General features: G+C 39.3%; 1 protein-coding gene across 2 annotated transcripts in view; it reads right to left on the reverse strand.

Moving 5' to 3' along the window:
* Window positions 1-286: 286 nt before the first annotated feature.
* LOC306864608 (axin-1) overlaps window positions 287-14,124 on the reverse strand; it is a 51,072-nt gene continuing 37,234 nt past the window's right edge. The window contains exons 5-10 of one of the 2 annotated variants that reach the window (XM_079408722.1): window positions 9,472-9,609; window positions 6,553-7,100; window positions 5,804-5,974; window positions 5,394-5,642; window positions 1,752-1,901; window positions 287-945 (exon numbers count right to left, since the gene is read on the reverse strand). In XM_079408722.1, coding sequence (XP_079264848.1) covers window positions 819-945; window positions 1,752-1,901; window positions 5,394-5,642; window positions 5,804-5,974; window positions 6,553-7,100; window positions 9,472-9,609 — 1,383 coding nt within the window. In that variant the 3' untranslated portion in view covers window positions 287-818. The remainder of the gene's footprint in view (window positions 946-1,751; window positions 1,902-5,393; window positions 5,643-5,803; window positions 5,975-6,552; window positions 7,101-9,471; window positions 9,610-14,124) is intronic. The other variant, XM_079408723.1, reaches the window with a different exon arrangement.

A 14,124-nucleotide genomic window follows, 5' to 3' on the forward strand; every position in this document is an offset into this window, starting at 1 on the left:
CGAAGGACAGAGAGCAATGTGAAGGCATCGTCGTATAGGACATCCGCTCAAAGCGGTGCTCCTTTGACATCAATGCATAATGCAGTGAAAAGTGCGGCGTCGACTAACTTCTCCCTCTCTGTGATTAACAAACTGGTTTTATGAGTTAAAAGCACTTGGCAAAGCGTGGGTTATGATTTCTTCATAACCACAGCTTTGTGAAAGCCCACCATCTTGGGTCAGGTTGATGCTGCAGCTTTGATATGGGTGAACCGATTCCTCTTTTTTTTTTTTTTTTCTTTTTTTTAAATATTTAAATAGATATAAAACTTTCTCTTTTTCCTTTTAAACAGACAGTCTGTACACATCTGGTACCAGTACATATAAAATTACAAGAGTTGTTAAATTAGAAAGGATATGTTCCTTTTGATACGTCATATCAAAAATATGCAGCTTTAGTAAACATTTATAGTACTTTTTTCTAAGCTAACTTTACATTGCTACATTACATTTTTCAGAGTTAGAAATATAGCAAAAGTGAGAGAATGCTGCCTCGCGCTTTAGTCTCTGTGAGTCGAAGGGCTCTCCGTGCACAATGCAGTGATCTTGAGCACTGAGCAGCTGTGCGACTTTAAAAGCCGTTGTGCGGAGGTAGACGCCTCGGAGTAAATAGTGTACTTTCCACAGCAGCCATCCCTGTTCTGCACCTCTCACTCTCCTGCACATCCACTTTCGCTGTACCAATCTCAGCACCTGCTCGCTGCTTCCTCCCTTTCTCCATATCCTGCTGCGCCTGTGCAGCTCGAGTCCCTCTCTTCCCTCCCTCCTCCTTCCCGGCCTCAGTCGATCTTCTCGACTTTTCCGATGATTTTCTCCTCGAAGATGGGCAGGGTGGCATCATCTTCGCGTACCTCCTCGAACACCACTCCGCAGTCAAACTCATCGCTCACTTTCTTGAAATAATACCTAGGATGTGGTGAGTCAAAGGGATAGAGATGGTTTTAAGGACCGTCAAATTCAGTTGACATTACTATAAAATTCTTAACATTATATAAACATATAATCGACATTTGATACTGGAAATAAGTTTAAAGAGTTAATTCAAATATGAAAAATCTGTCACCATTTGCTTGCCTCATGCGGTTCCAAAGCATTATGACTTCCTCCACTAAATAAGCAATTTTGCTGATATTTCCGTGCAATTGTAGGAAAAGGTGACAAGCTTTCAAGCTTTAAAAGTTATAGATAAGTATAATAAAAGTGGTAATTTCACTAATGTGCCAGTCTTTTGAAGCCCTAAAATAGTTTTTTATAAAGTTATACTCTCCATGACTGATCAGAAATGGAGTAAAACAGTATTGTAAAATATTACAATTTAAAAGAACCAATTTGTATTTTAATACATATTAAATGTAATTTATTCCTGTGATAAAGACTAAATTGGTTTAGTCTTCAGTGTCACGTGATCCTTCAGAAATCATTCTGATATGTTGAAAGAAAAGAAAAGTTGAATAATGTATTTGTAAGGAGTGTAGGGGAGTTGTAAGGACCAGTTTTATTATACTTTCATACTGATGTTGGCTTTTGTGAAGCTTGAAAGTTTCAGTCCAAGACTGATAAACACAGTCACGTTTAGTGTTCCAAGAAGATATTTTGTAACAATATGAAGGTCAGTAAATGACGAAATGATCTTATTTTTTGGGTGAGCCATCTAAATTAAACACTACAGAAGGTTCTCAAAAACTAGAACATGAGATGTGGCAAAGGTTTACCTGTAGCTCCCTTTCTTAGTAAGCAGCTCCTTGAACTGTCCCAGCGAGACAATCCTTCCTTTGACAGATGTCCTGTATGGGATGGGCTCTCCGCAGAAGTAATAGGCCACGGTGATGTTTTCACAGGGCTGCTTCTTCATATTCTTATGCCTGCAAATGAAAAGAGAGGCACTTGACAAACATACCAAACATTTGTTCTACAAAAAGGAGGAACAAAATTATGCAGTTTGCTTTTCTAGCAACAAACTGAGAAGTACAATGTCTTGCAAGGATGTCTGGACCAGAGCCATTTTTCAAAGGCTCTTGTATGTGCTCTGCTGGGCCTGAAGTGGGCATGAGTGCTGGTGGGCGTCAGAGGATCGGTTTACTGTTGCCAAGTAAAACGGATTCCAGATGCCTGACAAATGTTCCTCAGAAAAAAAAACAGATGTGCCGCTTTCATCTCATCCACACCAAAGCTTTGATGTCACTAAACTGCATATCTGCATTAGGAGCAGGCACACATTCGCAGCCTCTCATTCTCCAGCAGCTGATCATCGGTTAATACGCCAGATCGACACTGCACTGCAACCAAATCTGTGAGAAACTACGTACTAAAACTGGTCAAACTATATTACATTCATAAGGGAACAGTTTACCTAAAAATGTAAATTTGCTGAAAATGTAGTCACCCTCAGGCCAGTCAAGATGCTTCTCAATCAGAACAGATTGAGGAATTTAGCATTACTTGCTCACCAATGGATCCTCTGCAGTGAATGGGTGCCACCAGAAAGACAGTCCAAACAGCTGATAAAAACATCACAATAATCCAGTAGTAGTCCACACGACTCCAGTACATTGATTAATATCTTAAGTGAAAAGCTGCATGTTTGTAAGAAACAAATAAATATTAACTCTGAAACATTGGTTCCAGCCAAAATAACCAGTGGAACTCCAGTGGAATAAATCCATCCCCTGTTGTCGTCTCATATCAAAATTCACCAACATATTTAACACGCAGCTTCACACTTTACAAGATATTAATTGATGGACTAGACCCATGTGGATTACTGTGATGTCTTAATCAGCTGTTTGGACTATCATTCTGATGGCACCCATTCAATGCAGAGGATCCACTGGTGAGCAAGTGATGTAATGCTAAATGTACCCATATCTGTCAAGTAAATTTAAATTTTTGGGTAAACTATTCCTTTAAATGCTATGCGCAGGAAGTCTGGATAGCTCTACACACAGAAGCGTTAGTTAACTACGTAAAGGCACAGCCTTGACAAAACAAACACATGCGGGTGCATGTATCGGTAGCATGGGATGGTGAAGGGAAGCGCTACACTCTATGGAGAAGCATGGAGGACATACTCTGCTTCGGAGAGTTCCATGTCGGAGACAGCGGGCACCACACTGAGCGTGGGGAACAGAGCAGGCCTGACAGCGGTGCGACCCCTCTGGATCACCTCCATCACATACCTGAGGAACAACCCTGAGTTAGACACACTAGCTGCGTCCAAAGGCTCACATCGCCTCGTTATACGCATGCACCTAAACCAGCCACAATGTGTGCAGGAATATGTCGACCAGAATGAGGGGGGGGGGTGAGGATGATGACGCAGCCTTGTATTGTGCATTAAGGGTTGTAGAGGGATCACTGACAAATTCCTTCCAAGATGAAGAAACATTAAGTTTATAAAGCAAAGTTTGTAAAAGCAAACATTTTTTTTTAAATAATAATCTTTGTTCATGTTGGTTTCATATGGATTTTAAAACTTTACTGGCATTTTCAACAAAAAAGTCAATTTAACGACTTTGAATGTCAAGTGGTGGAACCAGTAGGGCCGTGCGATTAATCGAAATCGAATCAAATTTGCGATTACCAAATCGCAACGTCTCAAATTGCGAAGCCTGCAATTTGGACGCGATATTACTCTGTTCCAGAGCATATGCATGACTGCCAGCCTTGAGTGGCGGGATAATATAATTTGCAAGAGCTGCGTCAAAGCACTTTCAGTACTGGAGAATAAAAGATACATTTTTAGATGTTTTTATAAGTAGGCTACATGAACGTTATCTTACACATTTTATCTCCCCAACAGATTAATTTGAAATAAGTTTATAATGCATGTTCGCTAATTCAGAAGCCCGCACACACAGCCCATGTCTCTGAATGCTTCTCATACTCGCTCCGCTCTGCCCCACGCTGCGCGTCTCCCACGTCTCACGGGCGAGCCATTTACATGCAGCCGGTCTCGTAATGCTCTTTAATACTCACAATAAAAAATGTTTGCTTGAGCATTGCACTACAAATCTTTTTGCACTATGCGCTGCTTCCCACAAAATCTCTCTTTAATCTAATGTACGAAATATATATACAATTTTTATTTCTATCCTTTTGCACAATTTCATGTACAGTATATATGTAAAGTTCTTGTACAGTCTCAGTTTGTGTATGTCTAGGCAACTAGGTATAGTAGTTAGTATTTATATAGTCAGATGCTCTTTTTTTTCTCTTTCTCTTATACTTGCATTGTTGTATGTTTATCTTATGTTTAACTAATATGTAGCACCGTGTTCCTGCGAGACACGACATTTCGTTCCACTATATGTCCACACATGTAGCAGAATGACAATAAAGCTCAACTTGACTTGACTTAATGTAAACTATAATGGTGTCTACTGGTATTTGATGAATTCTATTGGTGGGATGTAATCTAGTAGATGGCAACCAATAGAACAAGAGTAATTCCTATTGGAATAATGCCCAAAACAAAAAGGAATTTTGTAATGGCTTTTATGGAAACTATAAGAATTTATGTGATGGTTTCTATTGTTTTTTGTTTGTTTTTTTTTTCAGCAGGGTAATGATACTCATACTGTGCTGCACATTAGTGGCAAAATTGAGCCGAAGCTTGACTTTGTAAATTTAAAAATCGCAAATCAAATCGCAATATCTGTCAAAAAAAAAAAAAATTGCAATTTGATATTTTTCCCTAAATCACACAGCCCTAGGAACCAGTGTGTAAAACATAACACTTTCCTTACATCTCAAATACATGCAACAGTGTGTCTTAGACAAATTACTAATCTTACAAATTTAATTAATTATCAAATAATTTTAAGTCACCGTCTGGATGAACCTTCTGAAAGAACCTTGCCTTGCTGTAAATGGGTCAAATAATCTGACATTTTAAGTGACCTTGACATACAGTCATGAGGCTCTGCAGGGGTCCTTTCTATGATATTTCCAGTTTATTTTTCACTGCTTGTTTCGCCACAGTGGTTTAACTGCATGTCTGATTATAATCATAATAATAATAATAATAATGCCAAACCACTTTCTTTTAAGGCTCTTCTCAAGAACTGAATTCTTTCAAAATATATTTTTCTTCATTACCATATTAGAAATGTTTCACCCTGACATTTTCGACATTCTCCCCCAAAAATATCTAAATTTTTCATTTTGAAATGATCATAAAAAGGCATAGTCAGGTAATTTGGGCTTTTTTAGTGCATTTTCAAATAGAGCTGGCCTAATGAATAAGCGTCATTGACCCAAAGGCAAACTGCATGAGATTATTTTTATGCAATAACAAATCAAGCCACTACATTTCATATATGAACTATGGTCTTCAGGTGAACATGTCTTCTCACCTCTGCTTAGCCTGCAATGTTCCAGACTTCCTCTTGTCTTCCTCAAGCCGCCTACGCGCCTCCTCCAGCTGGGTGAGGGGGTTGGGGGCTGGGTTGGGGGGCATGGTTGGATCCTGGATGAAGGGATGGGAGGGCTGCACATTGTTGCGGAGCTGAGCGGTAACCCAAGGGTGCACAGCCCCCGGCCGCTCCACCGAACTGGGCCTCGACACCTCGTGACTCTGAGCCTTCTTAGAGCCAGAGATGCTCCTATAAAATAAGTAAAAACAAAATTAGTTTTTACATTATTCATTTTGAAAAACATTGCTATCTATCGATCTATCCATCCATCCTATATCTAGCAAAATAAAACTTTGAATTGCTGATTAGACACCTTCATTACTATTACTACACTAAGTAAGGGCTCTAACCCGTAAGGGCTCCTCTTATAGCGGCCAGCTTCCTTCTCGCCCTCCATCATCCACTGCAATATCTTCTGGTTCCTCTCCATATCATCAGGGGGCAAGGGCTCTCGCATCTCAAAGTTTCGACCATCATCTCCTTTTCTGACCGGACGCTTAGACAGTGTGCTTCCTTTACTGCTACAATGAGACATGAGAACATCAAAATCACTGAAGCTGTTGAGATAAATGGCTTCACTAAACGTCTCCAATTTTCACTGCCATTCAAAAGTTTGGTATCAGTACAATTTTGAAAGCAAATGACATTTACAATGTTACAAAAGATTTCTATTTCAAATAAATGCTGGTATTTTCAACTTCCTATTCCTCAAAGAATCCTAAAACAATTAGTAAAAAACTACCAAATAAATTGCAAAATATTAAGAAGCACTAGTGAAGTGTTTCTTGAGCAGCTTATTAGAATGACTGCTGAATAATCACATGACACTAAAGACAGGAGTAATGGCTGCTAAAAATTCAGCTTTGCATCACAGGAATAAATTACATAAAAAAAAAATTAAAAACAAAACATTTAATATTAATATTACGCTTATTTTAATAGTAATAATATTTCCCAGTGTTAGTGTTTTTACTGTATTTTGGATCAAATAAATGCAGCCTTGGTAAGCATGCAAGATTTCAAAAACATTTATGACTTATATTGACTACACTTTTGAACAGTAGTGTACATATCTAACAAAAGACATCGAGGCACATACCTGTAACCCATGGGGTCCATGGCACTGGGGCCGACACTCATTCCGTCTGCAAAGTTGCGTGACTTGGATCCAAAGTGTTGTTGCTCCATGTTCCAGGCGAATCCCCCATGCATCCTCATGGCTTCTGCCTCCACCTGTTCTTTGGGTTTCCCCCCCGTGGGATAATGTGTGTGGTGAATGTGTTTGTGATGGTGCAGGTGCGCTGCTTCACCCTTTGGGCCCAGCCGAGCCTGGTGCTTGCCTTGGCCACCAGACAGCGGCATCATCATCCCGGGGATCTTGCCTGCGGAAAGCCCGTCAGGGGAGCGGGACTTCGGAGAGTGGCGGCCTGTGCCCGGAGATTGACAGCCAGGGGTTTTCATGACACGCTGCACATGCTCATCCAGGATGCTCTCGGGGTTTTCCTCGTGTGCGTCCCGTAGCTGCAGCCCATTGTAGCTCATTTCAGAGTAGCGCCCGCCATAATGCTGCACATGGACCGCAGGAGGAATCCTGTGATTGGCCAGGGAGGGAGCGGTTGAGATGTCCGCATCGTCACCTTCCTCTTCCTACAGGACACAAGAGATTATTCAATGATGACAAGATGCTTAAACTCAGGCATTTAATTTGAACTGTATCTGAAACCATCTTCCTCAAAGAAAAAACACATTTTATAGTGAGTGGAGCAAGTCTACTGCAGAAAACAATGGGCTGTAGAATCACTGTGCAGTAACACGTTTAAACCAGCAGATGTCATACGTTTACAGCTTTCCTAAGATTCTATTGATATGCCTTTATGGTCACATTGAAAACACACAATGACCTCAAACAGCCAAAAGAAAATTCCCGTCGCCCAAAATTTGACTTCAATATTCCCTTTAATCATGAAAGCCCTTCTCCACAAGCAGACCTCTCTTTAGATTATAAATGATGTGACATGCCTGTTCCCTTAACAAGATTTAATATTTTACTTGCTAATTTGTTGTGCCCTTCTCCCATTTTGATTTTACTGGCAAAAAACACTGAGTTCTTTGACAAATGTAGTTTTACTCGTGGTCTGGTGACTAAACTGCATTTTAGTCACATTCTGTATTGTTACTTGCAGACAATGAAAAAGCATAGTTGTGTCTATGAAAGCAGTCATGACCTAAATCTAATTCAACTGTAACAGCGTTCCCACCATATCTTTATTCTGAATAATATTCAGCATATTACAGATTCAGGCTGTCACTCCGGGTTGGGGCGTTTGCAGGAATACTGTTATGTCAAGTAATTCCGATCATTTTCCCCACAAAATTAACCCTTTTATGTAAATGTTTAACTGTTTTAACCAATGCCATTTTTCAAGTTATTAAATTTAGTAGCAGTGCACTGACATTGCTGCTTATATTGTTGATGTGGGCTAAACTATGCACAGTGTTTAGTAAACTATGCCTTTGTGTTCTCTTTGCTGATAGTTACAAAAAAAAAAAAAAAAGTCATTTTATATGAACAGATCTCATGATCAGTCGACGTGTGCGTTGCACTTGACCGTTGAATTGCCATTATGCACACCACCATTCAGTTTCTTTTTTTAAAGAAATTATTTTAATTCAGCAACAAAGCATTATATTGATCCAAATTAACAAGACATTTTTGTTGTAAAAATTTATATTTCAAATAATTGTTCTTTTCAACTTTCTATATATAATCTATCCATTTATATAAAACAAACCCTAAAAATTATCACGGTATCCATATTTCATAAAATATTAGTATTTAATAATAAATATAATAAGCAGCACTACATATCATTACCATTATATTGATAATGCTTCTGGACAGAAAAGTGTTATTTTAAATTGTAATAATCAACAATATTTCAGAATATAATTTATTGAATGCTGACCTTGGTGAGAATGAAAAACTATTATTTTATTCTCCGTTAACAAACGCCTTTTCATTTGGTCGTCTTCTCGTTTTCATAATAGAGAAAGTCAATAAAGCTGAAACCACAGCAGGTCACTTGTGTGCAATGCTTTGATTCTCTCTCCAGGTAGTGAAGTCCAAGGAGATGAGGAATTTTGAGGATCTGGCAAATGCATTATTTTATTTTTACTGAACAGCTGTGCAGGTCAGGGCTCTGGATGATCTTTGACAGATCATGCCAGAATAAAAAAAGAGCAAAAAAGAAAAAAAGATGATGAGGTGGGATACACAACACAAATCCAACAGTAATGCGCAAAGCAGCCAATTTTCATTGTGCCGTTTCGACCTCTAAAAACTGATTTCTGTCCGAAATTGACTGAATAACACCCCAGAATGGCGATATCAAGAGTTTATTCAGACTTGTCAAGGTTCAGTTGCTGGCAAAAACATGTTTAACTGTCAGAGCCCGTCCTGCTCAGTGGAGCAAAGAGAGCAAGTGCTGTATATAGAAGATGGTTGCTCAGCTGATAGGTAGAGAAAACTTAAAACAAGTTTGCTGAAAGTCAAGGCTTCAGTGAGAATATCAATTAGAAGACAAATGACATTCCTCCTTCGGCTCTTAATAACTCCAAGTCACTGTTCTGTGACGGAAGTTCCTCTTACAGGAGGCCAAACTACATAAATAATCTGCCTTGAGACTTAACACCTGGCTTTGAGTCGGGAAAAAGATTCCCATTTGCGGTGTGCGCAAGCATTTCTTCACGCCTCGACTGACTTCAAACAAAGTCATTACACTGAGGCAGACTAGCAAGTAGCTCAATCTCAGCAGGTGATTCACCTGACACTGAACAAAGACGAAAGAAATGAGCAGAGTCCCCTTGATAAGACAGGAAGTCTTTAGAACACATCCGACTGTCTTGCTCATGAACAGAAGTGGCCTACACATCAGTGTTTGATACAAGGGGAAGCAAAAAATAAAATAATTACTATAGCTGAAATACGGCAGTGACTTGACGATTCGGATGCACTCACCAGTCGAACCCTCTTGAGCCGCTCCTCCAGTTTTTCTTGCGCCTCACGTTCCCTCAGCACCCCCTCCAGCCTGCTGATGAGCTCCGCCGCAAACTTCTCCGGCTCAACGTGAATATCCTTTGGCATCCGGTTTGTGCGCTGATGGGAAGACAATGCGAGTCAATACTCAAGGTCACTGTTCACAATTAATTAATGTGATGCACTTAAAAGAAACCACAACCACAGCTGCTGATTATACAGGCATGGAAAGAGAACAATAATATAAAAATAATAAACGGAGCAATTCCAATAGGGTCCTCACACCATTGGTGCTCGGGCCCTAATGACAGCTAAAACACAACAGTGAAAGCAAAAGAACATTAATACAGTCTAGACAGACAAATATTTGAAAAGACATATTTGACTAGACTGACATATTTCATAATGTGCCACTGAGAACGGATACACTGCTTCTGTACAGACTTCATTAATAAGTTTCAGTTTGAAAGAATTTACATTTTTATTTAGCCGAAAATAACTTTAAATAAATTTGATTTAAATGATTGATTAATAATGATCAACACTCAAATGTACACTTAAACTGCATGCTTTTAGGCAAATTGCATGTTTTTCATATCAGATTTTTTAAAGATATAATTATGTTTCTAATCTAATTAAATGTTGAAAAATAAGCATATAAACAGCAGCTGTAATAACTTGTTTCTTTGACAGATTCATTCAAACAAACTAAAACACGAAGACAACAGATTAAGTAAAAACAGTTAAATATAGTTCTCTTTATTTTTAGAACACATTTTTTGGCTTCGGACAAATATTTTTGGTTGCCAAAATTTCAGTGCATAATGAATTTAAAAGCATCAAGCTTGATGACCAAAAACAAATGCCAGACAGTAAAACAATCACTTGAAATTACTTTGGCCAAAAACAGCTCCACCAAACAAATTGGACGGCTGGCATCCATGTTCTAGTTTACAGCTGTGAGAATTCAAAATATGGCTATAGTTATCGCCATGTCAATCATCATAATTTTGCAAGTATCTCCTGTACTCTGTACAAACATGAAATGACACAGATTAGGGTATTCACTCCTACATTTCAATGTGGTTGTCATGGAGAAAGTAGTTAAGAAATATTAACCCTTTGACATGTAAAATCAAACCGGTGTGATTAGACCATTTAATTACATAATGAAACTGCATCGGCTTTTGTACTATTGTTTGCAACTGCACAGTTGCTGCTGACTCAGAATGAGGGACTGGCTGAGCAGTTATTAGTTATTTGAAGGTCTGAAAAGGCTTAAATCCAGCTTGCAACGTGAACCCAAACCTTAAAAAACAAAAAGCTGAATATCACAATCACTCTTTATCTGAGCAGATTAGATGGCACAGGGGAAAGGTGCATATAGATCTTCACTGTAGTTCTCGTTTGGCTCTGTTCGAAGGCGGTCGTATTTTTCTTCCCTCCCTCCCTATCCTGAACTTCCCTGCTTGCTCTCTAGTATTGTCCTGTCCTTCTTAAGAGACTCTCGCTGCACTATTTACAAAACCGAAATTATGGATCTGATCAACTGGTCTCTTAACGCAATTGACACCATCTTCTCGACTAGAAAAGCGGGATCTGGAGAACCGGAATGTCCCGCTGGGACGTTTGCTGCTGGCTACACGATGGACGCATGGGAGAGATGGCGGGTCGTGTGTCTGGCGGCTCTCTCCGTGGAGGACATTGAAGACATCATCTTATTCGGAACCATGATAACTGGGTTTCTGCTATTTGGATTAGGCGTTGCCCTAAACTATCGGAAAATTAAGGAGACGGGACTGGCTATCCAAAACCTCTCAAGGCTGCCCGTCATGATTGAGGCTGTAGGCAGAGCGGTCGCCTCTGAAACAGAGACGATTAACCGCAATATGGATTCGATCACGGCTAAGCTCTCGGCTTTGGAAAGGAAAATTGATGGACAAGGAGATCAGAATGGACAATGAGAATAGCTGTGAAACTGGAAGACAGCTGTTCGCCCAAACAATCTTATCTCTTTCCGGCTTCCCACAACAGAACGGCTTGGCAAGGCCGCTCTGGTATCAACTCTCCTGTGAATACTGCAGGGAGACGCTCTTTCTTCCCTCCCCCCATCAAACACCTTATTATTGTCTGGCGCTTGTGCTCTGTCCAAGGTCGTTTCCATGGCAATTGCTATGTCGCATCACAACCTGCGAACTGAGTCGACTGGTTTGGAGTGCTGGCGAAACGGATTTCAAGGCATACGAACTCACACGAACTTACACATACACACACTCATACACCTCCCTACCCCCATCCCACGCCTTCGTCGCTTCATCCTGTCAGTTGATAACGGGTCTGTGTGTTTGCGCTGTAATGGCTGCTGGCCGGATGGCTGTTTCGTCTGAAGTAGGATTACTATGCAAGTTATGTTCCTGTGTTGACTGTGCTCTATGCTGAGGTTTTTGTCCGTTCTCACACTGCACTCTCGTTCAGGAGCGTAGTGTGAGGACAATTTTTTTCTCCTCTCTTTCCTCATGTTATGCTGTATTTCTTCTTCTTTATTGCATTTCGTTGCCTTGTACCTACATGTGCAATGACAATAAATTGAATCCATCCATCCATCCACTGTACCATTTTTTTGCTCTCAAATCAACAGGACTCTAAACAACCTAAGTTCAGGAAATGAATTATTCCAGAAGTCTGGAAGGAGAAAAAGAGAGACGGGGGAGGAAGACAGACACATGAAGAAATACAGTTGCAGGCAGTGCCTGGACAAGGTCCAATAAAACCTTACAGGAGCCGTTAAAATTTTGATTACAGGGCCAAATCTGATCTAAAATCTGTTTCAGCTCTCTTTGTTCTGGCCCTCTGTTTGCTTAAGATTCATCAGTCTCCTCCACAGCCCACACGGTTACATGCCCAGTGGAACTGCAGAATCTGTCAAGCCTTGACAAGGCGTTTTGGTTGCTAACACTGCCTCCCTGCCGCAGACCACGCTTACAGAATATAAGAGAGCCTTTTAAACTTAACAGAGACAGAGCACCAGAATGCAACCAAATGGGAAAAAAAAACATCCAAGTGAGAGAGCGTTAAAGGTTTAGAATCATAAACAATGTGAACGTAATGTACAAGAAGATAAACCTGAACATAGTGGAGTATAACAATTGTCAACGGTTCATATGAAAATGAAGATTCTTCACCTAGTACATGTTGTTCCAAACCCACAAAATGTTCTTTCTTTGGTTAAAAAAGCAGACGTTAGGCAAGATGTTCAATCAGCTCTTTTCCATACAATGAATCTGAATGGTTATCAGGGGCTGTCAAGCTCCAAAAAAGTCTAAAATCATCTAAATAGTCACATGACCGCTTTGTGCAAGGAACAGGCCAAGATGTGTCATTATTCACTTTCAAATATTGTGGTTTGAATATGAACTACCATTCAAAAGTTTGGGGTTTCTATTCATATGCCTTCTATTCATAAAAAGAACCTTGAAATAACATGTACAGTTTCTACAAAAATATTAAGCAGCACAACGGTTTTCAATAACTTGAATTTGCATGTTTCTTGAGCATCAAATCAGCATATTAGACTGATTTCTAAAAGATCATGTGACACTGATGAATAGAGTAATGACTGCTGAATGAAATTACTTTTTAAAATATATTAAAATGGAAATAGTTGTTTTAAATTGCAATAATATTTCAAAATATTAGTGCTTTTACTGTATTTTTGATCAAATAATCAGACTTTTCTTCCTGACCAAAACTTTTGAACGGCAATACAGGCAATAACAGAAGATTTGAGAGATCAGAAAGACCAGATCTGAGTCAGTTTATCACAAAACTATTGTAGATAGTTCAGAAGACTTATGCCATATGAGTCAAACCTAGAGCTGCTCGATTCTGGAAAAATTGAGAATCACGATTTGTTTATCTCAAGAAGAGATAACGATTCTCCCACAATTCTGAACTAAACAATGCGTGACAACATATTAATTGCAGCAGTCTATTTAAAAAGTGTTTAGTTCATTAATATGAATTATTCAACATTTTAATATATATTTAAAATATAATACACCAATTTTTAAAGGGGTCATCGGATGCAAAATTCACTTTACATGTTGTTTGAACATAAATGTGTGTTGGAAGTGTGTGTACACATCCATCCTATAATGATAAAAATCCACCCAGTGTGTTTTTTTTTTTAAATCACTGTTTTAAAATCCCCAACCTCAAATCAGGCTGCTCTGAGAGCCCTGTCAGAATGACATAGTAATATTGCATAGTTGAAAAGACTGTTTGTGAAGCTATTTCTTACCTAAACATGGTAAACACAACACTAATTGTGTGGCTCTTTTTGTCATTTTAGAGCTTGACAGTCCCTGGAAACAGCAAAACACCCTGCTACATCATTCTGTGTTCCATGAAATAAAGAAAGTCAAACCGGTTTGGAACGACATGAGGTAAACTATGACAGAAGCTACATTTTCAGGTGAACTATCCCTTTAAGAAAGTTTGTACATCAGCAACTTGTCATTCGATAATCAGATATTGGTGTGCACGCTGAAAAAAAAAAAATGTTAAAGAGTCTCTAGTACGTCACATGCGCATTCGAGCTGAAGTGTCTTCGCTGCCTCCACAGCTTTCAGTCTC

This window comes from Barbus barbus (assembly GCF_936440315.1).
Source record: "Barbus barbus genome assembly, chromosome: 4".
NCBI classification, from domain to species: domain Eukaryota; kingdom Metazoa; phylum Chordata; class Actinopteri; order Cypriniformes; family Cyprinidae; genus Barbus; species Barbus barbus.